At 49.0% G+C, this 26,458-nt stretch overlaps 1 protein-coding gene across 1 annotated transcript in view; it reads left to right on the forward strand.

Annotated features, from left to right (window-relative positions):
• The window catches only part of SORL1 (sortilin related receptor 1), a 158,483-nt gene that overhangs the window by 97,492 nt on the left and 34,533 nt on the right, over positions 1–26,458 (forward strand). The window contains exons 21-30 of the mRNA XM_034665628.1: positions 4,375–4,548; positions 6,002–6,115; positions 9,727–9,849; positions 12,398–12,517; positions 18,333–18,458; positions 21,372–21,479; positions 22,985–23,116; positions 23,992–24,123; positions 24,740–24,874; positions 25,708–25,863. Of these exons, the coding sequence (XP_034521519.1) occupies positions 4,375–4,548; positions 6,002–6,115; positions 9,727–9,849; positions 12,398–12,517; positions 18,333–18,458; positions 21,372–21,479; positions 22,985–23,116; positions 23,992–24,123; positions 24,740–24,874; positions 25,708–25,863 (1,320 nt within the window). The remainder of the gene's footprint in view (positions 1–4,374; positions 4,549–6,001; positions 6,116–9,726; positions 9,850–12,397; positions 12,518–18,332; positions 18,459–21,371; positions 21,480–22,984; positions 23,117–23,991; positions 24,124–24,739; positions 24,875–25,707; positions 25,864–26,458) is intronic.

Here is a 26,458-nt window from a genome sequence, read left to right on the forward strand (position 1 = left end):
AAATAATACGGTTGCAGATACCATTGTTATTTTGGGGGGACCAGTGAAGATAGCATTGAGAACACCCTTGCGAAATGGTGAAGAATGTTAGAAACGTAAGTCTGTATTACTGTTATGTCTTTGCACCGGCCCTGGGATGCGGGCGGGGCTGGTATTATGATCCATGGATCATAGATCAGGGAACGGCATCTCAGAGGCAAATTAGCTTTCTCACAGTCGCTTGCTAGTTGAGGAGCTGGGCTTTTGGTCCAGTTCTGCCGTTAAACCGAGGAGTCACATTCTTCCCACAGGAGGTGCCTGTTTTAAAATAGGGAGAGATGGAGCACTCCTGCTTCTGGGGTCCAGGGCCTGAAAGTTAGGGCCTTTGTTTGATGGAGGACCCCGAGCCCCTGCCGATGGGCATTGCTAGCAAGCTGAGTGAATCGTCAGCATTTCTCTGAGCTAGCGCTCAGTTTGGAAGGCAGGTCTTCCTTTTGACCAGTGCTTGTAAGCGTGTGCGTGGGGAGCACATGACCGTTCCTGAAACGCCGTGTTCAGGTGAACTCGTCGTGATCCTCGGGCTTCCCTTCCCCAGTCTCAGCGGGTCACTTGCCCCACTCCAGCTGACACACAGTCCCAGGCGGGTCCTGGGGCATGGTGGGGGGGTCGTCTGTGGTCACAGCATGTGCATATTTAGTCTTCTTTGTGCCTACAAGAGTCCCCTTCATTTAAACCATCCGAAGGAATTCTGGGAGTCTGGCTGGGGTCTGGCTGGAGGAGACGTGTGCTGGAGGGTAGAACACAGACCCAGGACTGTGCAACCTCACGGCCGGTCGCTGCCCTGTCTTTGCTTCTTCCCCCGTTCCTCCGCTGGCCTTTGGGATTCCCTTTGTCTCGCTTGTGCGAGCAGGATACTTGCAGCCGAGCTCCCGCCCACAGACACAGGGCCAGAGAAGCAAGTTTGTGATCTCTCAGTTGGGCTGGTCTGGGTTCACTGAAAGCTTTTGAAATGGCATCTGGCTGCTAGCCCCGCCTGCATTCAGTGGGTGCCTCTTGGCCTTGAACTTGTATGCTCTAACCTGCTTGCTTTTTTGGACACTGTTTTGCAAATTCATTTTGTCTATGGGCCACCCCTGGTGCCAGTCAATCTTTATTATTTTTGTTGTCTGCTCCAAACACATACAGGACTGTCCACTAGCCATGTGTAAGATAATAATACACAAAATAAGCTACATTTATTAAGGGATTACTGTGTCATAAGCACCGCACCGATGTGCTTTGTGGGCTTGAATAACGTCTGTTAATCTTCCCAAAATCCACGTGTACTGTTAATATTTCCATTTTCTAGATGAGGGCATGAAAGTCGGGTTCATGTTTCTACGTCACATGTTTAGTAAGTGGTAAGAATTTGAACCATGGCCTAATGGACTTCTGAGCTTGACTTCAATAAAACCTTTAGGCTCTGCTCTCGTTGCAATAGCAGCGCTCTGGTATATGACAGCGGTATAGAAGGATTAGATTTTGATTGATTTCTTGTTTGTGATAAAAATTCTGTTCACTTGGAACATTTGTCCATTTGGGTTATTTGGTTATAAATGGACGCCTTTCTTAATCTTTATGTCTGGTGGATTTTTATGTAGTGTCACTGGGATCTGTTCTTCATAAAAAGTGCTTTTTCTATAAGAGCTTACTTTGCAAGGCTGTTGATATATCCAGTTGGTGTTGCAATGGATTAAAATATTTTGGAGCTCTGGGAATTGTCCTTCAGAGTCTGCATGTAGCCAAAATACCTGCAACAAGGGCAAATACTTCCTCTATGGAGTGGATTTGATTTCGATAATTGTCAAGCGTAAAGATAATTAAGCAAGATAATAGCATTTCTGGAGGAATTTTCTGAAGGGGAAATCTGAATGTGTTCTGAATCTGCCCCACGGAGACATCATGCAGCTGTTTGATCTTCAAAGGGAACATCTTTGGAGGTGATGACTGTCACTTGTCCACTCTTCACATCTGCCTGCCTTGCCTCCACGAGACTCCAGCGTCCTGTATAAAGAGTCTGTGGCCATGTTCTGGTGGAGTTCTGATGAGTACTCCTTCCATGCTCTCCCAGGTTCTCTGGGGTGTACTGTGGCTTTGTAGCATCCCGTAAGCTCCTGCCCTGCCTACCTCCTGGGGTCAGTGACTTGGTCTGTGTGGTTTGGGGTTTGCCCCTGGTTACTGCCTCTCAGATTGTATACATCTCTGTCTAGACCACCCTCCTGAAATACTGCACCCTGTTTTGGGTTCTGTACTTCTGGCTCTTGCTGCTTTGGGTAGGAGCATTTTCTCCCCATGTGAAAATGTTAGTCACGTTATTTTACAGACCTAGCCCCTTGTGAAATTATCATCCTGTCCCTGAGAATTTTTCAGATATTCTGTTATTGTTCAGTGTCTTGGAACATTAAGTGATATGTTGTCCTTTGAATACAGAGAACACATTCCAGATCCTTTTGGAGTTGTTTTCCATTAGTCGCAGCTCCGTGTTCCTCCCTGTGGCCTAGGGCATGTGTCTTCCGAAAAAGCAACAGCCTCTGCCCGTGGAACAGATCAGGGTGAATTGATTTCTGGCGTTTCTGCTCCCATCAGCTGGTTATTCTGCTATGGTATTTCTGCCGTTGGAGTGGATTGAATTATTTGTAGAACCCGTGTGAATGTCTCATCGTATGGATTCTCCTCTGTGGGTGTGTGTATGTCATCTGTTTGGTAATGCTTCGTACTCTCTGGTCTTTACCATCAAAATAGCACTGGTGCTGTATCATCGCAATTTTTATTTTAATTTTTTAAAAGATTTTATTTATTTTAAAGAGTGAGAGTGCGCGTGAGCGTGCACGTGCGTGAGCTGAAAGAGGGGCAGAGGGAGAGAGAGAATCCCAAGCAGACTCTGTGCTGAGCACGGAGCCCGACGCAGGGCTTGATCTCACCACCCTGAGGTCCCAACCTGGGCCGAAATCAAGAGTTGGATGCTTAACCGACTGAGCCGCCCAGGCACCCCTGCAATTGTTATTTTATGTGTGTGCCAGTTAAACACCAATGAAGCACAGACACATCCAAAGCTACTGAGTGTATCCTGACCCATATCAGTACTGATTGTCATTAATGAGCCCTGTTGTCCAACCTGCGGGTCACTGTAGGCATGACATAGCTAAAATCTTGGCTGGATGGAAACCGGTCGCTTGGATGTGATTCCTGATTCGGGGAGGGGGGGGTATTTCTCTGTCCGTGAGATAGCAAAACAAGAACTCATCAGCTGAGTTTTATCAAAGCATTTATGTTTATTTTCCCTGATTTTGATGACGAACAGTCACAGCCAAAAGAACAAGCACACATTTCATAATTTAAGTGGCTTTCATGTTGCTTGATAGTTGTACCGTGTTTCCGGCGTTATGAAGCGGTGTGTGCATCCTCTCCCCTCCTTCCCGGAAAGATGTGGGGGATAGGAAAATACCTTTTCCATCACTGTTCATCCACAAAGGTTCTCTCTCCAGACTACAGTGAAGGATTTTACGGACTTTTATCTGGCCCCTTCTTTGGAAAGCTGAACCAGAGACAGGGACGGGTCCACATTTATTAGTCCCGTGTGGGTTTATTGCCTGACAGATAGTACTGAGGCTAATGAGTGCCCTGTGGTTGGGTCTTCGTTCAGCTTGGCAGCTGCACTCGGGCACAGAGGAATGGAGAAGTAGAGACCCCGATGTTTGTCAGGGGCCCTGTCATGACTCAGGTGTATGGTTCTCAATTAAGGGCTTTTGGGTTGTAGGAGCCGAACCCCACTCACACTAACTCGAATAACAAGGGCTAATGAGAGCGTAAAGGGACATTGTAAGGAACTCAGAGATGAAAAACATAGATGAGCCTGATGGGGACTGGTGCTGGCAGTGGCCAAGTCGCCCCTTCCTTGGCTCTCTCATTCCTTCTCCCCGCTATGAAAGTCGGCTGTGTTCTCCCGACTCCCTCTCTTGAGTTTGTTTCTGCCTGGCTTTGACCTGTACAAGGTTTGGTTTTTCCTGCATCACCTTTGACACCCATACTCTGTGACCTTTCTCCCAGCTCCAGCTCCCCAGTTACTCTGTTGTTTCTTGTCATCCCAATTCCGAATTCCCAGGATGAATGGCTGATGCCTGGCCTGGTTCCAGGGCAGTCTGATGGCACAGAGGCCCTTTGCGGCCTCGCTCGGGGCTCTGAGCGGAGGGGGCTGGCACGGTATGTGGTCTGGCGCCTGTCATGTCACCTTTCTCTTTCTGAGCTTCGCACTGTCGAGTCTGTAAAATGAGGGGTTGTCTTGGATTTCAGTCCCCCGTTCGGGGTCTCCCTGGTGCCAACTAACCTGGACGCCGCTGCTGTTTGTCTTCTCCCCAGGAAGCAATGCCTGTGTGTCCAGGCCGTGCAGCCTGCTATGCCTGCCAAGGGCCAACAACAGTAGAAGCTGCCGGTGTCCAGATGGTGTCGCCAGCAGCGTCCTCCCGTCCGGGGACCTGATGTGTGAGTGCCCTCAGGGCTACCAGCGAGAGAACAACACCTGCGTCAAAGAAGGTGAGTCCTGTCTTCTTCTCTGTCCACTGGCCTCCTTCCCTTCTTCCCTCCCCTCTCCCAGCGCTCTCTATTCCCCGTGTGTTTGGGTGACTGAAAAATGCCCTCGGTAAAAATAAAATCCACTAGATACTTAGAGACATACCAGTCCAGGTTCTAAGGCTTGTGCTTATCAGTCCTCAACGGAAACAGCCCTGTGTGGTTTATTTAAATGTGATAATTGTGGTTTGGGTTTCATGTCTCCTCCTGCGTCTTCCTCTCCTCACCTGTCCCTTCTCCTGCTTCCTGTAAGTTGGGACTGGTGGGGCTCCTTCACAAGCTCACTGAGGCTCACCCAGCGGTTCTCCCCCACGCCCCCCCGCCAGCCCAGAAACATCTGGAACGTTCAGAACAATATTGCAGACTCTGAGGCTTCACTTCACGCTGTGACCAGGTGGCTGTAGCAGCCTCACCCACCCTTCCTTTGAATTTGAATACACAGATTCTAAATTTTTTCCTCTAAATACCTGTCTTCATTTTTCTTTCCTGTCTGATTTGTGTCCCCAGCCCTAGCCTCACATTCTTGTCAGTGAAGTGAACCTCTGGAAGGGGGGACCCTGCCAGGAAGCGCCCAAATCCCTGTTTTGTTTTGTTTTTAATTCTCGAGGCTATATTGGCTTTGGAATCGCAACGTCCCTCCTCACAGAAGCCTCTTAGTCCTGGGTAGGGGAGCACACAAAGGAGCTCTGTGGCCCCTTTTCCATAAGAAACACACACGGAGAAAGGCTGACCCTTTCCTTCTTAGACACAGGAGATTCTCTTTCCGGCTCCAGACATCATCTTAAAGCTATTTAGAAAGAAACAGAATTAACACTTAAGTTAGAGAAAGGCTTTTGAATATTTTCCTTTAGAATGCCTTTGGTGACCCAAACTAGAGGCCAGCCTTCATGTGTTTTTGACTCGGTTTACTGAACAATGCATTTTTCTTTTTCTGTGCACATGGGTGTTATGTGTCCTTTGTCATCTACGTGGCTGAAAAATGGAATATATATGAATATATGTAATTATATCTACAAAATACGTATAGCTACAAATATATTGAATATGTATGTTTTCGTACTGTGTAGATAGAGCCCCTTAAGCAGTTCCTTTTATAATTAGTGTTTTATAATGTTGATGTTTGATATTTACCCATTGGACCCAACTGGCACCATCGCTGTCGTTCTTCACCATTATAACCCCCCTGACACTTATCCAGCTGGCCTCTTGTCCTTCTAATTGTAATTAGAAGAGGAAAGGAGGAGGCCTCTATCATATACTCCTGTGTGCAGGTGAGCTTGGCACCCCTCTTTCTCTTTACCATGTAAGGCATGTGATTTGAGGAAGAGAAATGGAAACGCAAAAGCGAGAGTCTTGCGGTCCAGCTGTAAGAATAATACATGTCTCGTTTCCTCCTTCGCCTGCCCCCGCTGTCCAGAGAACACCTGTCTCCGTAACCAGTATCGCTGCAGCAACGGGAACTGTATCAACAGCATCTGGTGGTGCGACTTTGACAATGACTGCGGTGACATGAGCGACGAGAGAAACTGCCGTGAGTCTTCCCGGCTCGGCCCAGCTTTCGGGATGTGGTGCACGGACCGTACTCGGAAGGCTGGCCAGCCAGCTCTGCCCGGGGGGTGGAGGGCCTACAGCCTGGGGTGCCGGCCATGGCCTCTCGTGATTCGTGATGCCCATGGAAGCTGATGGGGCTTGGAGAACGGAGAAAAAACTTAGGTATAGGTTGTTATTGAAAAACCGACCCCCGCCTGTAAGGGAACTACTTGTCACAAAGGGTTTACCAATAAGCATCGCCTGGCTGAAACTGAGCTGACCGGGGAGTCTGGCAGTCTGGGCTATCATTGTGGCTTTACCACTGTGATAAAGCTGGGGACCAGGTGACATCCCTTGATCTGTAAATTCAGCCCTTTCAGAGATGGGAAGCAGGTTTCATTTTGTATGCCGTCCATTCAGTGGATATTGGCTGCCTGCCAGGCTCCAGAGAGATGGTTCTAACTGATTGATAATGCCTCGTTTGGCTTGAAATGTGGGGACGTTGATCTGTGTGCATGGAAACATCATCTTTGGACTGTATACTTCTCAGGGTCACTACTAAAGCATGATGCTGTTCAGCAGAGTTTAAAGACAAATAACTACTTATAATGAGTAATTTATTTACTGCAGGGTTTTGATAGCTTCCACATTATCTTCTGAGGGGGTGCTTTGCCCTCCGAGAGTGAGTAAAACGTTCATACATTCACTCAGCAAGTACTCGTTGAGGACTCCTTTGTTCTAGGCTCTGTGCTCAGCCGGGGGATACCAGGTGATCAGATGGACATGGAATTTACGTAGGGAGCTGGAAAAGTAGAGAGGCAGTTACAGTAGAGCCAATGAGTGCTGTAATGGGGAAGCGCCATATGCATACAGGAAGAGCACACAAATTAAACTTAGGTAGGTATTTATGGAGAGCCTGAAGGGTGGGTAGAGGTGAACCAAGCAGAGGTGGAAGGAGCACAGTTGTCAGCAAGAGAACAGCAGGTATGAAAGCCCAGAGGTCAGAGTGTATGTGGCATGGTGAGGAAGCTAGTGTGCCTCATCGATCATACGAATTTGGAAAGCATGGGGCAAGGGGAAGACGGGCTAGTGGGGATGCCCAGTGTGGCAAATGCCCGTGGACTTTATTCAGTAGAACCATTGAGAACCTCTGAAATAATACGATAAGATTTTTGTCTTTGGAAAGATAAGCAGTAGGCAGAAGGCACTGGATGGGAAGACCAGAAGCGGCGAAGCCAGAAACCAGTGTGAAGGCTTCTCTTGCAAATATTTTCCCATTGGAAATGCAGGATATCAGTTACCATTTTGTGTTCCGAGAACAGGTTAGGGGGTGACTCCTGGCTCCGTGGTGGACATAGGTAGCCAGCCGTCTGTGGAGTCTGTGCCAGGTTCCCACAACCCCTCCAGCCTTAGAAGCAGTCAACTCCCTGAACTCATCCTGGGCCCAGCAAAACTATGTGCTGCCCTTGCTGGCGCCCAGGTGGTTATTTAACCTTTTCTTCATCATTTTTCCTTGGTTTCAGTGGATGCTGTTCATACCTAGGGAGAAGGGCTTACCGAACGGCAGATTTGGGGAAGCGTTAGGCTGTCCCTGTGTTTTTTCTTCTCTGCAAAAAGGACACTGATAAAACCTTCTTTGCCTCCCAGAGTCTCAGGAAGGGGTGGTATTTGTGGGGGAAGAGCCAGAGCTCCTTAAAAGCAGTAAATAGTAACAACCCTGCAGCCGAGCCTGGAAAGGACTTTATTATATAATGGGGTGGGAGAGGAGCCACTTCTTGGAATTAACACACTGCACGAAGATTGCCCAGACATGATTAGCCTTGGTGGAAGCAGAGAGATGTAAACTAGGTGACCTTGTGTCCGATAGATGGGGATTCCACTCAGAGGCTTTTGGTTCTTCTAGATGACAAGCTGGGATCTTTCATTGGTTCAGTGTTGTGAGAGAGGGAGTTCCCTCTGTCTTCAGGAGGGACGTCCTCCCCGCCCCCCTAGCCCCCGAGCTCAGTGCTGACCTCACAGGCTTCCACACACAGTTCATGCTGCTCTTCTGGGGCAAGTGTGTAGCTGGCTCTGACCTCCTCCTGGTTTGGTGTCAGCGTCAGCTGGGATCTCCGTTCCCTGGGACCATGGGACTTGCTCCCGGCTCTGCTCTCTCTCCATTCATTCCACTTGGCAGAGGGGAGGTGGTGAGGAGGGATGCAGGGTTTAAACTGTGGAGCCTGGGAACCAGGAGAGCAGTGCCTGTCTGCGCCTGCACGAGCAGCTCCCTTATCTAGCTGTGCTTGTCCTGATGGTGGAGGTGCCCTGTCCACGGGCAGGGCTGCAGGGAAGGGACAGGCTGTGGCTGGGCGCTGCTGCTGCCTGGGGAGTGAAAGGCAGCATCCTGTCAGCTGCAGGGGAAGAGAAGGGGAGTGGCAACCGGGGAGCCGGGGAGAGAGATGTCAGCACATCTCCCTCCCGCGCACATAGACTCCAGAGCTGGGTAGATGTTAGGCGCTCCAGGTTTTGACGTGAATCCCCTGCAGCCTTGTCATTTTTGTATTCATCCTCTGCCTCCCACCACGAGCTCAATTACAGAGAAGAAATGGAGCCTCAAATAAGAGCCACTGGGATGTCTAACTGTATAGCGTTGCCCTTGGCTTTCCATTTCCAGACACCGCCCCCCCCCCCAGGATTCTGTTCTGTCACATCGTACCTTATGTGTCAGCCGCTCCTGAGCGCAGCCTTCCTTCCTAAAGCCTTGCCTGGGGGGTCTTTTGCTGGGTTCTAGGGCTTGTGCCTACCCCCAAATAATTTCCGTGTAGAAGAGGGACAAGAATCTACGTCTTTACCCATTCTGGTGCAGGAGGGCAGAGGAAGGACAAGAAGAGACATGACATTTGTTGGGGGCCTAGTCTGTTTTGCAGCTTTTGTAATGGGCTCTGGTCCCAAACCTGTTTGCTAATTGACGTTCATAATGCCGCCTGGGGGAGGTGTTCTATTATCTCCGTCTTATAGTAGAGAAAACAGAGGCACGGATCTGTTAGGTTACATAAGTTATAGAGTTGAGATCCGTATCTAGTCTTTCTGTCATCGCAGCACTTGGCCACATGACCTTATCCTCCTCCTGTTGTGCCCGAAACAGGCTCACGGAGGTTAAAGTTAATTGCTTAAGGCAGAGGCAGAGCCGGGATCTGAAACCCAGTCCCGCCTGACGACAGGGCCCAGGTGCCTGCTGCAGAATTCTTCCCCGACACTCCCCGCGCCATTGGTACGAGGAGGTGCCAGCTTCTTGCGTGGAGTTGGGCTTCCTCATGGCGTTGTCTAGATGATGGTATCTCTGCTGCTGACTGAGGGGTTGTGGAGGTCATCCAGCCCGTCAGTCTCTCTCCCAGCTGGAGGGGAGTTGCTCACCCTCCCAGCCCGGCACCCATCTGGAAGCTGTCCACGGAAAGATAGGCTCTTCTCTGCCTTGGTTGTCAATGTCAGGTTCTCATGAGATTGCTTTTTTTTGGTCTGTTGCTGCAACTCAAATCTGCTTCCTTCTCTGTTTTAGTTCGTTTTCCATGGGGATGTGTGTATTGGTGGGGGAATCAATTGTTTCTCATGAGTATGTCGTCTCTTCCCTTTTAGCTACTACCGTTTGTGATCTGGACACCCAGTTCCGCTGCCAGGAGTCCGGGACCTGCATCCCACTCTCCTACAAATGTGACCTCGAGGATGACTGTGGAGACAACAGCGATGAAACTCACTGTGGTAAGGGGACATGATGTCCAGGAGCCCCATGCCTGAGTGGGGCAGCGCCCTTGCTCACTGGGCTTCGGTGGGTTGCGGATGGAGGATTTTCAGAAAGCATCTTGGGCTTTTCTTTTCTTTTCTTCTTTTTTTTTTTTTTTTTTGGAAAGAGAGAATGCACATGTGTGTACAGGTGGTGGGGGGAGAGGGGAGACAAGGGAGAGGGGGAGGGGCAGAGGGAGAGAGAGAGAGCACTCTAGAATCCCAAGTAGGCTCCTTGCTGAGCATGGAGCCCAAAGCAGGGCTCCATCCCAGGACCCTAAGATCGTGACTGGAGCTGAAACCAAGAGTTGGACGCTTAACTGACTGAGCCACCCAGATGCCCCATTGGGGTTTCTGATACCCAGCTGTATGACCACCTCCACCCCCTTGGTAGGAATGATTCATTTGAAAGATCATGGACCCTGCTTTACTGTGCAGGGATGCTGTAAACATGAATGTGGTAGTAAGGAAGATTTCTTACTGAATTTAGGTGGTTATTAACAGCTCTCTGTGGCACAGACTTGGCCCACACGTCTGGGTGCCTATGAGATTAGCCTCCTGAAGACACAGATCTATACCTTTGTGAACGTTGGGTTTTAGTTTTTTTTTGTTTTTTTTTTTAAACCAATCTAATTCAGTAAACTCTGTTGGAAGCCAGCAGATGGTAGAAACGTTCGAACATCTGTTTTCTGAATGGAAATTTTTACATTTAGAAAAACAGTGGGTTGGAATTGCCAGGAGTGATAGGGGTTCTCTAGTTCAGTCCTCTTAATTTCCAATTAAATGACTGAGGGCACTTATTCAGGGTGACACTATTAGTTTGTGTCAGGTTAGGGACCCGGAGCCTGTGGTTCCCAGCCTCGCTGCCGCACAGCCCGGCCCTGGCCAGTGCGGGAGGCCTGTCTTTGGGAATGGCTCTGGGACCACACTCAAGTGATGCTGATCGTGCAAGGAGGAAATGTCACTCGGTACACATAGCGCAGCAGACTGGAGGGGTCCTGACTGAGAAGGGGAAGTGAGAACAGAGGCCAGACGCCGACCCAGACAGCGTGATGCGTTGGTGGCTCTCCCTGCCCACCCACGGGGCAGGTTCAGTCTAGCTGCACATGTGTTTACGGATGGAGCCTGCCTTTTCACCAGCAGGTAGTTTGACCCCAGGGACTGAAACGAGGGGGGCAAGGGAAAAACTCCTTGGCTGGCTCTCACAGGAATTTTGTGTGTACGGGGGTCCCGTCATTTTCGCTCATTTTTGTAAAAGAAAATTCTGGAAAGCAGTCTTTGGGATTCAGTGCTGTTTTCCCTGCGTTCCGCCCATCTCCTCAGCACCTGCGCAGGGTTGAAGGGCACAGCTCATAGGAAGGAGACTCCATGATGTCATCTCACTCATGAACTGGGCTCGCGTCAGAGTCCCTGTTCACAGCCTGTTCATGCTAGTGTCTCCTGAATCCATCCCAGGGTCTTGGTCCCTGATAATCCTCAGAGCCAGGTACTCTTCGTAAGACTCCAGACTGTTTCCTCACAAATATCTGAATCCCCAGCGTCACCATCAGCTTGTCTTCTGAATGATGCAACAAAGGTGGCCACCCTGGGCCCCAGGCTTGGCTACCCCTGTTTCCATAGAATCTTCAAAATTTCATCTGGAAGTTCTATTTTAAATGACATTCCCAGGGTCTATAGAAGATGTTGCCAGTGTAGCCTGCTTGCAGGTCTTGGTCAGGCTGCACAGGTTCATTTGCCTCAGGACCCCACCCTTCTAGAGACAGCCCACCAGCCAGCATCCCTGGAGCTCTGCCCACAGAAGGTCCCCAATTTTCTCTATGTTGGGAGCTCAGCACTGATCTCACTTATCCCTATCTGAGCATCTCATACTGATCAGCTCACTCAAGAGTTCTCATTACTCCTTTTCTGAAACCACAGGCTCTGTCTCTAGAAGGCTTCTATTTCTTGAGAATTCTGGAGGATTCTACTTTCTGGGCAACTAGAACATTGCCTCCTAACCTTCCCAAGCATAGACAATATTTGTGAATGGCACTGAGATACATGAATAATGGTGTTCTTGGCCTGGAGGCAACCAGTGGCAAGGATGTGAGGGTGTCAGGGGCACCTGGGTGGCTCACTTGGTTAAGCATCTGACTCTTGATTTCGGCTCAGGTTATAATCTCAGGGTCCTGGGATCAAGCCCTGCATCAGGCTCCATGTTCAGCGTGGAGTCTGCTTGAGATTTCCCCTTTCCTTCTCCCTCTGCCCGTCCCCCTGCTTGTGCACACACACGTGTGCACTCTCCCAAATAAATATATAAAATCTTTAAAAAAAGAATGTGAGGGTCTCAGTATCTTAGCACACCTGGAGTCTACCCTCCGTGAGCTGGCAGGCCTGGGTAAAGTCCACGCTGTCTCTGGATAATCAGTGATAATGTGCATAATGCATGCATCTCTAGCCCTTAGGAATGCCGATGCCTGAGCTTGGTTTGAGATGGATTTCTGGGTAAGATTTGTCCTCACAGCTCTGTTTGTGATCTCACCTGCAGAAATGCACCAGTGCCGGAGCGACGAGTACAGCTGCAGCTCCGGTATGTGCATCCGCTCCTCCTGGGTGTGTGATGGGGACAACGACTGCAGGGACTGGTCTGATGAAGCCAACTGTACCGGTCAGTATTTCCTGCTCTCCTTTGACGGCACCTGTGTGTATGTGTGTGTGTGTGTGTGTGTGTGTGCTGGTTAGCCCTGCAGCCCTGTGCGATCATAGACTCTAGGCTCTAAGAAATGGACCTTCGCCATCATCTAGTTGCACGCTGCTCAGAGAGCTGGGCTTTGATGAGCTTGTGCTGAAAGGTAAAGCGACGTCCTGCTTTCTTCATTGAGGAGGTCTTGCTGTGGGTCTTGCTGTGAGAAAAAGTGTTCACTGGACTAAGCAAATGTCCCCGAGTGATATGGTCGATTCTCATTCTGGCTCAAGCTTATTTCTTCAGGATCAGTAAGACACGGTTTATAGACAGCCCCTGGTCTGGGGACCACACGTTGAGTAGCATTGAACTAGCTCATGCTTTCGAATGGAGCATCAGAGAGTTGCCCAGATAGTGCAGACCTACACTCTGCTTGCACCCGCTTTGGGTAAGATTTCATGAAAGATAAAGGGAACAGCATGAGAATATGAGAGGAAGGCTAGGTGGTGTGAGGTGGAGGTTGTGTTCTAATTATTCTCGTGCGTGATAGGTTCACTCACGTTCATTACACTGTTTTATATGAATGAACGAATGAATGAACGAATGAGACCCATTTTACAGTATGGTGGAATGGGGAGAGCAAGGAATTGGGGAAACTGGGGAGAAATAAAAACTGATCCCAGTACCAGATGACTATATTTTCTCTGCAACCTCTAGAAATGATCACTCAGTTCTCTCTTAAATCCCTCCAGTGATGGGGCTAAGGTTATTTCATGTAACCATTTCGCGGTGATGGCAGATCTGCTTCTAGGCTTTGTTTTGCATTCACCGTGACTGCATTAACTTGCCATCACTCTTGCGGCAGGCCTCGCAAGTCCCCTGTCTTAATCTCCCTTGACCCCACATACCCCACCAGTTCCTACACTGCCCAGCACCCGGGAGCTCAAAGCATGCCTACTAATAATTTGCAAAAGCAAATAAAAGACGGCTGTTGTTGTGCTTTGGTTTAGATTTGGTTCCTGAAGAGCAGGAATGACCTTTGACTCCTTTGTATTCTCCCATTGCCCAGCACCTGGCAAGAACTTCTGTCGATTGGGCAATTTAATACTCCTCAAATGTAGTATCATCACACAGGATGATCTGTGATCTTTCCAAATTCTGTCCCGTTATGAACTTACTCTAAACTTGCCCCTGGTCCTTCCTGGGGCAGTCTCAGTGTCTTTGTACCTCTCCTTCTGGAAGGATTGCGGGGAAAGGCCTCTCTCCAGATGCAAACGTGGCTGGTGGAAGGAGGAAAAGCCAGGGGCCGTGAAGGAACTGCCGCCAGCCCAGGAACCACAGAGTGCTGTTTGGAAGCTTTGGGCTTAGGTGGATAATTGGTTAATAAATTAGGGGGGTGCACTTGGGCATTTCAGTTTGTAAATTGCAAAATGATTGAACCTCTTGTTAGCACAACCACATTAGTCAATTTTGTGTTTCAGCTTTATGTGCCGCTCCTCCGGGGTGAATTAACAACTCATTTCTATGGGTGGGTTCGTCCGAGACTCTTGGTTTTTCTCTCCGATTTTTTTTTTGGGGGGGGGGCTATCTGCGGTAAATGTAAAGTGCTTGCACCTCACCTGCTCCCTTGTTCCAGTGACTGTTCTTCCAAACCTATAAAGATGATCCTTCTTCCCCGTCATCTCAAAATAGTTGGCAGTCAGCTGTGAGCTCATTAGGATGTGTGGCTTGTCCCTTCCTTTCCTGACCTAATAAACTAAGTCATCTGCAGAGCCAGAGAAAATCGGTCAGGGTCGGCGGACTCCCTGTTGCTCTCAGTTCCTGTGCGTGGTCTTTGTTCTTCTCCTTCCCTGCCTTTTGTTTTCCATGAGACTGAGTTTTCTGTAATCCTTTCTCCCCACCTCCCTGCATTGATTTTGAGCTGAAACACTGGATTTTTGTTCTTTCAGCAGTTATGGTCAGACACCTTATGTGTCCTTGTGTAGTAACTTTGCCCTCTCCTAGACCTGCAGGGACTTGAGAACAGACTCCATACATATTTAGTATTTTAGTTGTACATTTTAAGAATCCTAATATTCATCATTATTATATTTTAGTAGCCATTTACTACCTTTGCTTCTTGTACCTGATGTCTCCTTTCCGTGTACATCTTCCTCTGTTTCTTGCAACAGGAGTCTGTAAGCAGTAAGCTCTCCCAAGATTTTGTTTCTATAAATGTGTCTTTATTTCACTTTCAGTAATGAATTCAGGTGGATCTGGGTTTCTCGGTTGGTAGTGATTTTCCGTTAAGTATTTTGATGGGATTTTTCTATTTCCTTCTGGCCTCTTCTGTGTTGATTTGAATTCTCCTGACAGGTGATCTGTTCAAACAACAATCAGATGTTCTTTTCTCTCCAGGTATCTGTAGGTTTTGTTTGTTTGTTTTGTTGTTATGCAGTTTCCCCTCCCTAGGTGAAATTATTTTTATTTGTCCTGCTCCTCTTGTTTTCCTTCTAGAGGCTGAGGATTTGTTTTTCACCAGTTCTGGGGAATTACAGCCATGATCTTTTCAACTCTATTTGCTACTTTCTGCGGTCTCATCTTCAGTGGTTACTTTCAGCCATCTGTTGGGCTGTGTCCTTCTATTGTTCATGCTTCCTGTTTATGTATTCACGGCCTTTTTATGACTGTCTGCTAGAATCTGAGTTACTTCCTCAGTCTTCTCTTCCAGTTCAACAATTCTCTTTTCAGCTGAATCTAACTGGCCGTTTCACGCATCCCCTGAACTATGTTTATTTCCACGACTGTATTTTTTTATCTAGAATTTCTGACTGGTTCTTTTTCAAAGTCTACCTTTTATTTTTCAGGGCCCTTACTTTATGCTTTATGTTCTTATTTTGGGGTCATTCATCATTCAAGTTGTATTGATAGTTGCATTTTCCCCCCCTCCTTTGGCTCCTCATGGTCCAGTGCTTTGTAATGAATGCGGGCAATGCTTTCTCACCATGTGAATTCATCCAGCTCTTCTGCCCCACTTGTATCTGGTTAATGCTTTTGGTCAGGTGTTCCAGAGGGTCTTGCTGATCAAGGAAGATCTGTCCAAGTCAGAGCATAAGGTGTAGGATGATGGCCTCTATTAGAAACCCCGATCCTCTAATTTCATGGTCATTTACCCCATTTGCCCATCCTTTCTCATAGTCACAATGATTCCTGTTGTGCGAAGGATTCTTATTTTTTTCTCCCACCATTCTTTAGTCTGTATTAAAGTCAGTCTCTTCCGTCCTTATAATTAAAAGGAAAAGGTAATAATTGAACATGTATTACCAGACACTTGGTGTCAGAGAGCTAATAAGTTACTCAGAATATGGGGAAATTCAGAAAAAGAGAATGTTTTAATAATTCCATTCATACCTGGCCACTTAAATGAAATTGTACAAACTGATTAGTCTTTCCGAGCTCAGCTTCTGTGATAGATTTTGGAGATCTCAAGCATGCCTCCCAGAATGGTCATTTGGAAACTCCATTAGCACTCTGAAATTGTTTTCAATTAAAAGTGAAATGCATAAGATGAATAATAACAAGTAGATCAATATGGCAGTGAGCTTAGGCAACACTATATTTTATGAAAGTGAGCAAGGCTTTGCTGAGGAATATTTTCAAGGGCTCTCAGACTTGTAATACCTATGGATCCAAAGTCTTCCAGGCAGTGGCTGTTACTGATGCAAAAGCTCACGTAATGTGCAACGTTCTCCTCTTATCGGAGATATAAATATATTTTAAAAAGATGTTTGATGGATTCTGAGTGGTGCCAAAGGTTGCAAAATATTGAAACTTCCTATCAACCCATTTTCATGCTACGCATATAGCCTTGATCTTCAGAGAGATAAGACAGCAGGTAATGGACCAGCACTTGTTTTCAAGTGGTTTGAAAAATCAGGTTCTTTGTATTTCAGACTGCTGCACAAAATAGCCTCAAATTCAGTAGAAATTCTAGAGGGCATTGGAAGCCAATTTTCCCAATCCTTGAGTAGCAATTGCCAACCATCTTGATTGAATAAACAACTATAGTACTCACTCAATAACCCACTTTGGTTTGTTCTGCCTTGTCTCTCGCAAAGACATCCTGTCCACACAGTTAAGCTAACAGAGAGCCCATCTATCTCGGTTGTATTATTTTATGTCAGCGGTAAACAAGGCCAGCCCGGGCTTTCATTCAGCAATGAACAGACACAAACAGCTTTCTGTTTTAGCAGAGGAAGGGGAAATCTAATGGAGAGATGGTTAGTAGCGCTGGCTGGGTTTGAGGCAAATACTCTGCATTCGACTAGTCTTTGACCAGGGTTTTGAGACGTTTCTAAAGGACTTCCAGGTGGCCTCAGCCCATGTATGCAAACAAGGCTGTGGGTGTATAACAACGGCACTGTTTCACTTGCGTCTTTTTCTTTTAATGATTGTAGTGGACACCATGTGTTGTGGGCTAGTAGAGGTCACTCCTGAGTGTCCGGAGAGTTAGACAAGTCGAGGAGGTTCTGGGACCTTTCTGTGTGAGTTTGGATAAGTCTTCTGTGCTCTCTGCATCTGACGTTTTCCACATTTGAAATTGGGTCGTTTATTGAGAATTAGGAAATCAAATGTAAGCCTTTCGGTGCTTACAAGGGTCTTTATATGTCAATATAGATCATGAAATTGAGGCCCCCAGAGAGTGGTTGGACCCAGTCTAGAGCCGGTGTCTGGAGCACACACCTGTCCTTGGCCCACAGAATCTGGATGAGTGCGAGGGTTTATGTGAGAAGATAAAGTAGCAGGACAGAGCAGAAGCCACCCAGGCTTTGGACTTGGAGAGTGCAGGTGCTCTTATTGAATCGTCTTTGTGAATGTGGGCAAGTTTCTTAATCTCTCTAAGGCTGTTTCTTTTCTTTTCTTTTTTTTTTTTTTTACTTCTTATTTTTTTTTTAAAAGATTTTATCTATTCGAGAGAGAGTGAGAGAGAGCATGAGAGGGGGGTGAGGGGCAGAGGGAGAAGCAGCCTCGCCGCGGAGCAGGGAGCCCGATGTGGGGCTCGATCCCAGGACCCTGGGATCATGACCTGAGCCGAAGGCAGACGCTTCACCGACTGAGCCGCCCAGGCGCCCCTCTAAGGCTGTTTCTTATCTGTGAATGGGGACTACCCCTCATGTCGTAGGTGGTTTTTAAACCTGTACACCTCTGCGTGTGTAACTTCACAGACTCACAGAGTCAGGTGACTTGCTTAATCAGGAGGCTGCACCTCACCTTCAGGGCCACCCCGGGTGCCTAGCTCCTGCCCAGGGAGGAACTCCGGCACTCCAGTCCATGCCTAATTATTACCCAGTACAGTCTCTCTTCGTTCGGCTCCGTGGTGGCTGGTCGGGGAGTGGNTGGGGAGCGGAGGTGAGGGTGGCATTGACGCTTTCTCTCTTCTCTCCTGCTGACAGCCATCTATCACACGTGCGAGGCCTCCAACTTCCAATGCCGCAACGGGCACTGTANCCCCTCTAAGGCTGTTTCTTATCTGTGAATGGGGACTACCCCTCACGTCGTAGGTGGTTTTTAAACCTGTACACCTCTGCGTGTGTAACTTCACAGACTCACAGAGTCAGGTGACTTGCTTAATCAGGAGGCTGCACCTCACCTTCAGGGCCACCCCGGGTGCCTAGCTCCTGCCCAGGGAGGAACTCCGGCACTCCAGTCCATGCCTAATTATTACCCAGTACAGTCTCTCTTCGTTCGGCTCCGTGGTGGCTGGTCGGGGAGTGGAGGTGAGGGTGGCATTGACGCTTTCTGCCTTCTCTCCTGCTGACAGCCATCTATCACACGTGCGAGGCCTCCAACTTCCAATGCCGCAACGGGCACTGTATCCCCCAGCGGTGGGCTTGCGACGGTGACATGGATTGCCAGGACGGTTCTGACGAGGACCCAGTGAACTGCGGTAAATGCCCGTGCTTTGGCCTCCACCTGGAGTGTCCCTAGTGTCTGCCGTTCGGGAAAAGAGGCAACAGATGGGCTGGGTTTGGAATACTGTTCGGCTGTGCCCAGGTGCCCACGTGGACAAGCAAACACGCCCTCTCACTTTCTATACGGCACGGCCAGAGGACGTCGAGGGTGTGTTGTGTCGTCCTCGTTGGCAGGCACGCTTTTGCCTCATTGCTTTTCCACAACAACTTTGAAGTGAAGGAAGGGAAGCCAGTGTACCCACCCAGAGTGTTGAATACAGTCACCACACGCAGAAGTGACCAGTGTTCCGCCAGAAATTAGCCAACAATTTCTGTGTAAATTGCATGCTTTATGACTAAGAGTTCTTACGGTCCTGTGGGAAAATGGCTTACCACCCCAAAGGTAGGACTTTTTCAGCATAACTGATGGCAAAAATAACTCTAGGGTGGTCACTTACCTTCATAAAATAGCCACCACACAAACACAATATATAAAATTCTTTTTTATACTAAATATCTTTAAGGTTCTCTTTTGTTACCCTTTTTCTGTAATGTCGGTAGGAAAAAAATCCCCGTGTTTCTCCTGTGCTGTCAGTATTCTGCGCAGAGAGTACATTCCAGTGCTTCTTGGCTGCCACATGTGTGTTTTCCACACCAAGTAACTTTCCTCAGCACCAGCTGGGGGTCCTATACTCATGCCTTATGCGCTGTCTTCCTTGGAATGGTGTTGGGGCTTACAGGCGAAGGGCGCTGTCCCCAGCACTGCCCGCCACTTCCCATGCCAGGCACCAACCTCAGTTGTCACCTGTACTCCTGACCGACGACTTATACGTCCAGGTCCCCCCCTTGGGTTCAGTGATTTACCAGAGCGTCTCAGAGAACGCAGGGAAACACGTTTCCTAGTTTGTTAGAAAAGGATATGATAACGGCTGGGATGAAATCCAGAAGGAAGAGATGCATAGGGCAAGGAATGGGGAAGGGCTGTGGGGCTTCCGTGCCCTGTCCAGGCCTGCCGCTCTCCCAGCATCTCTGTGTTCAGCAACCCGGAAGGTCTCCGAGCCCCCTACTCTTAGGATTTTTATAGCGGCTTTATCGCACAGGTATGACTGATCATTAACTCAGTCTCCATCCCTTGTGTCTTCGTAGAGGATCTGGGGTGGGGCTCAAAGTTCCAGGCCTCTTATCATGGCATGGTTTTCCTGGTGACCAGCCGCCATCTGAAAGCCACGCAGGAGCCCAACCAGAGTTGCTCCATTAGAACACAAGACACCCCTGTCCCCTGGGGAATTGTAAGAGTTTCGAGTGCTGTGCCAGGAACCAGGGGCAGAGACCTATATATATATATTTCCTCTTACTTTCCACCATATGTTCCAGATCTTCATAGTACTGAAGTCATTGTCTGCATGTTACATACCCTGTTGCTCTCCTGTCAGATTATTAAACAAAGATGTTTGCCTGTGTCTGTATTTTTCTGTGGTCAGCGTTTTCAAGGCACATGCATATTTCCTTTGTGTTTCTCTGACTGACTTGTTGCTTCCTGGTCGGGCATTTGAGTGTTTTTAGTTTTACGCTATTACACGTAGTAAAGTTATCCATTTCTTTGGAAATGGAGGTTTATTTTTTCTTGAAGCTACTTCCTAGGGTATGTTCCTCAGTATGGCATTGCTGGGTCAGACGCACCATATTGAGTTTCTAAGTGATGATACCCAGAGCATCTCTATCATAGCATGGTGTCTGTTTCCCCAAGTCTCCTTTGAGCTTACATTTTATCTTCTCAGCTGTTTTCACTGATTTAATGAATGGGAGTTTGTCTTGTGTAATTTTAATTTTATACTTCTTTTAAAAAAGCTTTCATACTTAGTGACATTAAACATTTCCCTGACTCATGGTACTCAGTGTTTCTGTTTGATGTCCTTTGAATAATTTCCTATTCCATGATGACTTTTTATGGGATTGAAACACATTTTCTTGCCTTACACCTGACCCTCCTGGAACCATTCTCCTAAGAGTTGGGTTTGCAGTGGCCATGACTGACCTGCAAGAATTTACTTTTAAGCCTAACGTCAGGGAGTAGCTCTCTGTTCAGGAGAGAGGGTTACCTCATGCTAAGAATTCTCTATTAAAGTGCGAAACCTAGGATTCTTAACATTTCTAGGATGGACTTTCTCCAAAAGGGCTTTGGTTTAGAATTCCTGAAGAATTAAGATGGTGATTTATGAGAGCTTTAAAAGACCAAGATTTATTATCAGGATTCATGTCCCCCTTTTTTTATTCACTGAAGCTTTTCTTAAAAAATATGTACTCATGAGTAGGTGACACGTTTTCACGGTTCAAAATGGGGAAAAAAAGCATCAAGATTTATATGGTAAATATTTTTCTCCCCATCTGCCAAATTCCGACCGTGTCCACATAGGAAGTTATGGTTGTATCCCTTAGGACATTTTTGTGCATATGTGCAAATTTAAACGTACTGCCTGTTTTCGTTCTCTTTTATACAAGTAGTATGCTATGCCTGTTGTTTTGTACCTTGTTTTTTTCACATAACTGTGCATTCAGGACACATTTTCACAGAGTGCTTCCTCAGTGCCTTTATGACAATCTTGTGTTCCGTGTACAATAAGGCATTGCACAGTTCCCTACTGATGGACACGTAGGCGGTTTTCTCTGTGTTACAAAGAGCATTGATTGCAGCGAATAACCTTGTACTTATATTATCTTTCCCTTGTGTGGGTAGATTAGGTTTTTACAGTGGCATTGTTGGGCACAGTGTGCACGCATGGGTAACTGTGGCCGCGGTTACCAATCACCCGCCCTCCTTAGGGGTGTGCAGCTTTCTACCCACACGACGCATGTGAGTGCCTGCCTGTTTCCTGTCCGTCATTTTCTTCCGTTGTCGAATTGCATTTCAGAGAAGAAGTGCAATGGATTCCGCTGCCCGAATGGCACATGCATCCCGTCCAGCAAGCACTGTGACGGTCTGCGGGACTGCTCGGATGGTGCGGACGAGCAGCACTGCGGTGAGTCCTCTCCCCACCCCAGGGAAGCGCATATATTGGACTACTTCTTACCATTTCCTCAGTACCTGCCAGGGGTTAGCTTTTAACCGAGTTCAGGCAGGACTCTGAGAGGCCGTCGACAGCAGGGCGCCGTGGTTTGGGTGAAGAGGAATAAGGGGGTAGCAGTGGGGCGATCGTGGAATAAGTGGTAGCTCAGTGAACGCTGTTGGTTAGTTGCAGTACGTTCCAGGAGTCGACCTGTTGTTTTGAATTAACACTTATTTCTCTTACTTTATTGGTTTTATTAGTGTTGCCTGGGTAACATTTCCAGCCAGGTGACTCTTTTGTCCCAGTTTCCTTTGGACTCATAGAGGTTGTCTTGGGTCAGTAATGCTCATCTCTGAGTATACTGTGCTTGGGTCGCCCCCCTTCTCCCCTCGCTCAGATTCTGATGTAATTCCTCTGGAGAGTGGCTCGGACATTGGGATTTTTTTTTAAAGTGCTGCAGGTGAATGTGACGGGGAGCCCAGCTTGAGAACGATGTTGCGATGCCGGGGTTGGCAGACTGGCCTGTGTGGGAAAGCTGGCCCGGACGTAAGCTGTTCTAGGGAATGAGTTTTTCTTTAAACACAGTCACAACCTGCTTACGTGTCATCTCAGGTCGCATCCGTGCAAGAGCAGCAGCGTGGAGAAGTCATTGACAGAGACTGTAGGACTCGTACACCCCCGAGAATTCACTCTCTGGTTGTGTCAGCGACCATTCTCTAGAGAAACAGAACCCCTGGAATGTGTGTATCTCTAGGGAGAGATTTATTTTCAGGAATCCGTTCGTGGAGGGAGGAGGGCTGGCCAGTCCAGATCTGCAGGGTAGGCTGGCAGGCTGGAGACGCAGGGGCAGGCTGATGTTGCAGTTCGAGTCCAAAGGCCATCTTCTGGCTGTGTCCTGGGTGGCCTTTTGTCTGTACCCGCATCCCCGGTGTCTCTTCTTGGAAGGACACTGCCCCTGTTGGATCAGCAGCCCCCCCACCATGGATGACCTCATTTAACCTTAATTACCTCTTTAAAAGCCCTGTTTCCAAATACAGTTATCCCGGGGATTAGGGCCTTAACATGAATTTTTAGGGATACGATTCAGTCCATAACTCTAGTCCTTTCTGGAAACAGGAGTAGAGAGTCTATTCTGTGGCTAGTGATTAAGATCGTTGAGTGATGACGTCAGACAGGTCTGGATGTCAGTTTTGGCTGGGTACTCTTGGCAAAATGCTCAGTGCTGCCATTGCCTCTGTCCTCATCGTGACACCAGGACAGTAAAATCTCTCATAACATTGTCTTGAGAGTTCAGCGATGAGCTTCTGGGTCAGGAGCTGCCGCTCAGGGCTCGGCACACAGCCAGTGCCCGCTAAATGGTGGCTCTTCCTGCTGTCTCCTGAGGGCGCATCTGCACCAGGGCGCCTTTGCTCAGGGCTTGCGAGGGCCCCCCAGTCCCGAGTGCTCACGGCCTTCTCCCCGCCCCGGACCCCTTTCAGAGCCCCTGTGCACACGCTTCATGGACTTTGTGTGCAAGAACCACCAGCAATGCCTCTTCCACTCCATGGTGTGTGACGGGATCGTCCAGTGCCGCGACGGCTCAGACGAGGATGCGGCGTTCGCAGGATGCTGTGAGTGGGGGGGATGGGGAGGTGACTGAGGCCCTGGAGACACTGTGAAGGGCTGGGCCGCTCTGGTTCACGGGTCTTGCTTGAGGGTCCAGTCTGGCCCTTTTCTGAGAAAGACTTGCCTTTGTTGCTCTTTGGTTGTTGGTGTCCATATAAGGGGAGGGTGTGGAAGGACTGAGGTCTTGGACCAGAGAGTCTGTTCTCTGACAGCCCTTTACGCACACCCATCCCTCTGTAGCGCCCTTGCCTGGCTCCAGGCGTCTTCCCAGCACTAGTCACCGCTTTGCACACTGTGTATGTATTGGATGGCCTGTCTCTCCTTGCTGGAATGTGGGCTTCACAAGAGCAGGGCCTTTGTCTGGTGCACTGCCGGTAGCCCCGCTCCTAAAACGGCCCTGCCTGTGGTAGCCACTCCTGCCTGCTCAGCTGCCGTCACCAAAGACTGCAGCCTGGGTGGCTGAGACAACAGAGATGCATTTTCCTACGGTTCTGGAGACCACAAGCTTGAGGTCAAGATGGCGGCAGGGTTGGTTCTTCCGTGGCCCTCTTCTTTGCTTGCTGATGGCTGCCTTCTTTCTCCCTCAGTGTCCCATCTGTGCCTTGCTTTCCTTTTCTTATAAGGACACCAGTCCTATTAGATTCGGGTCCACCCTAATGACCTCATTGTAACTTAATCACCTCTTTAAAGACCTGTTTCCCAATATAGTCGCCTTCTGAGCTATCGGGGGGTAGGTCTTCATTGGCTTTTACCATCAGGGAACCCTGTGGCTGGCGTATCTCTTGGTGGAGGACAGTTCTTTTGTTTCCAAGCAGTGTCCCACTTTGAGCTCTTCAGTATGGCAGTAACCTGGAATTTATGGTGCTTGTTCCTTATCTAGCCCAAGACCCCGAGTTCCACAAGGTTTGTGATGAGTTCAGTTTCCAGTGCCAGAATGGAGTGTGCATCAGCTTGATTTGGAAATGCGACGGCATGGATGACTGCGGCGACTACTCCGACGAAGCCAGCTGCGGTAAGATCTGGGACCTGCAGCCTCTCGCCCCTAATCTCTGGTCAGTGATGCCTGTGGGTAAGGAGGCCATTCTCAGCCCACTCCAGGGCAGGCTCTGCCTTGTCCTTCCTCAGCCCTGGTTCCTGCCAGCTCTTGAGTCTGTGTAAAGAATTGAGTCTTGAAGCGGCAGCCTGCCCCCAGTCAGTGTTGGGGGATGTGTATTCTCGTTCCGTTTCTTTCCCTAGTTGGGAAGTTCACGTGATGTCTAAGAAATACGGTACAGGAATTACGGTAAATCTTTGGGGAGGGCTTCCCTCGCCTCCCCTAAAAGTTGCAGATTTCACAACTTCATAGAGTCGTTGTCACTGTTGGGTTAAAGTCGGTAGATACATCATTCCTTTGGTAAAGCGTCAGAATTAAAAGGTTGGGTATTATTTGTAAGATCCAGATGCCTGGCTCAGAGAAGCATGAGTTGGGATCCAGGAAGTTGGGTCCAAGAAGCTGCCTTACCTGTGTCTGGTCGGATTGTGCAGGCTGCCCGGGGACTTGGGCCTTGAGGAGGCTGTGTCTGTTTGGTTGGTGTGCATGTTCACACTGGTGCAGGGCAACTGACTGACGGTGCGGTTCATCTCCCCAGAAAACCCCACAGAAGCCCCGAACTGCTCCCACTACTTCCAGTTCCAGTGTGACAATGGCCACTGCATCCCCAACAGGTGGAAATGTGACAGGGAGAACGACTGTGGCGACTGGTCTGATGAGAGGGACTGCGGAGGTGAGGGTCCTGGGACACGCCAGCACACATGGCCCCCTTTCTGCATAGAATTGAATTTGTTCTCCTCGGGGCTGGGCTCATTCAGCGATTTTGGGGGCGCAACCCTCTGAGTTCTTTTCTACCCCCTCCCACTTTAAAAGCAGCGTGGTTGGTTTCTCCTGTTTTTAGGGTCACGTGTGCTGTATTTTGCAGGCACGGTGAGCACTCTGGAGCCTGGCAGCTCCAGGCGTGGCCCGTGGACCAGCAGCTCCACATCTTGGAGCTGGTTAGAAATGCAGGGTCTCCAGCCCCCACCCCAGGCCTCCCTTCTGAGTCCGAATCTGCGTTGTAACAAGATCTCTAGGTGATACGGGGCCTTGTTGCATGCCAGGAGCACTGGTGTGGAACGCACACTGGTTACCTTCCTTTTTGGTGCTCTCCTCCCTGAACTAGGTCTTAGGGGAGCTGCAGTGGAGTTGTAACCAGCAGTGTGTAGCCTCAGCGCGAGCTCTCCCATCTACTATGCACATTGAGTCACCTTCCTTCCCTCAGCCTGCAGATACATCGAGCCCCTGTTGAGCCCCTGCAAAAACAAACTCAAATATTAGCCCAAATCAGATGGAAGGGGTTAGGTGCATCTGCTCCAAAAAAGGGAAGAGGCTGCAGTCTATTCTGATGCCCCATTATAAATGAATTTTACATGAGCTGCTCTTCAGAACCGTGCCTGACGCTGGCCTCCCTGGGCTGGAGCAGCTCCAGCGGGGACGTCCATGCTAAGTTTGGGGCACATTTTGGTCTGAGATCAGGCGTCTTGTCACACTTGGGGCGTTCTTGCTTGCTTGTGTTTTGCTCAGATTCACATATTCTTCCGTCCCCCACTCCCGGGCCTTCTACGTGTCTGCCCAATTACTACCGCTGCAGCAGCGGGGCGTGCGTGATGGACAGCTGGGTGTGCGATGGGTACCGGGATTGTGCAGACGGCTCGGATGAAGAAGCCTGCCCCTCGCCGGGTGAGTGCTGGCCCAGCCCGCTCCTGCGGCACCTGCCTTTGTAGAGTGGACCTTTCGGGGTATGCCCTGGGCACAGAGTGGCCAGGCTCAGTGCCCCCTGCCTTCCGGGACCCTGTGCTCTGTGGCCCGGACTGCTTCGCACCTCCAGAGCAGGGAGACCCGGGGCACTCGGAGCTGGAGGGTCTCCTCTCCTCTAAGCACCTTCTCATCTTCCTGCATGAAAAGGCCAGTGACTCTGCTTTCCACCCTGGCTGTGGTTGGGCCACCTTTGCTTCCTTCTCCACAGGAAATTACAGTGGGAATGATGGGGGAAGTGTTTGCGCGTGTGTGTTAGACTCTCACTGGAGAGCCTGATTATCCTGCGGGCTAGTTGGCGGCCATCCTGCTAAAGGAGGGTAAGCACTGCCATCTAGTGGCCGGACCCAGAGAGGCACCTGAAGGCATGGGCAGTAACCATGTTGCGGGAGGCAGGAGTCTACCCTGAGACCCCTGACTAGTGCGTTCCCTTAACTGCAGGCAGAACAGAGGTAAGGGTGCTGGATCCTTTCCTGAGCAGCATTCTGTTTCTGACTCGGTTAGAGTAAGAGAATAGACA

The sequence above is a fragment of the Ailuropoda melanoleuca genome, chromosome 8 (assembly GCF_002007445.2).
Source record: "Ailuropoda melanoleuca isolate Jingjing chromosome 8, ASM200744v2, whole genome shotgun sequence".
Taxonomy (NCBI): Eukaryota; Metazoa; Chordata; class Mammalia; order Carnivora; family Ursidae; genus Ailuropoda; species Ailuropoda melanoleuca.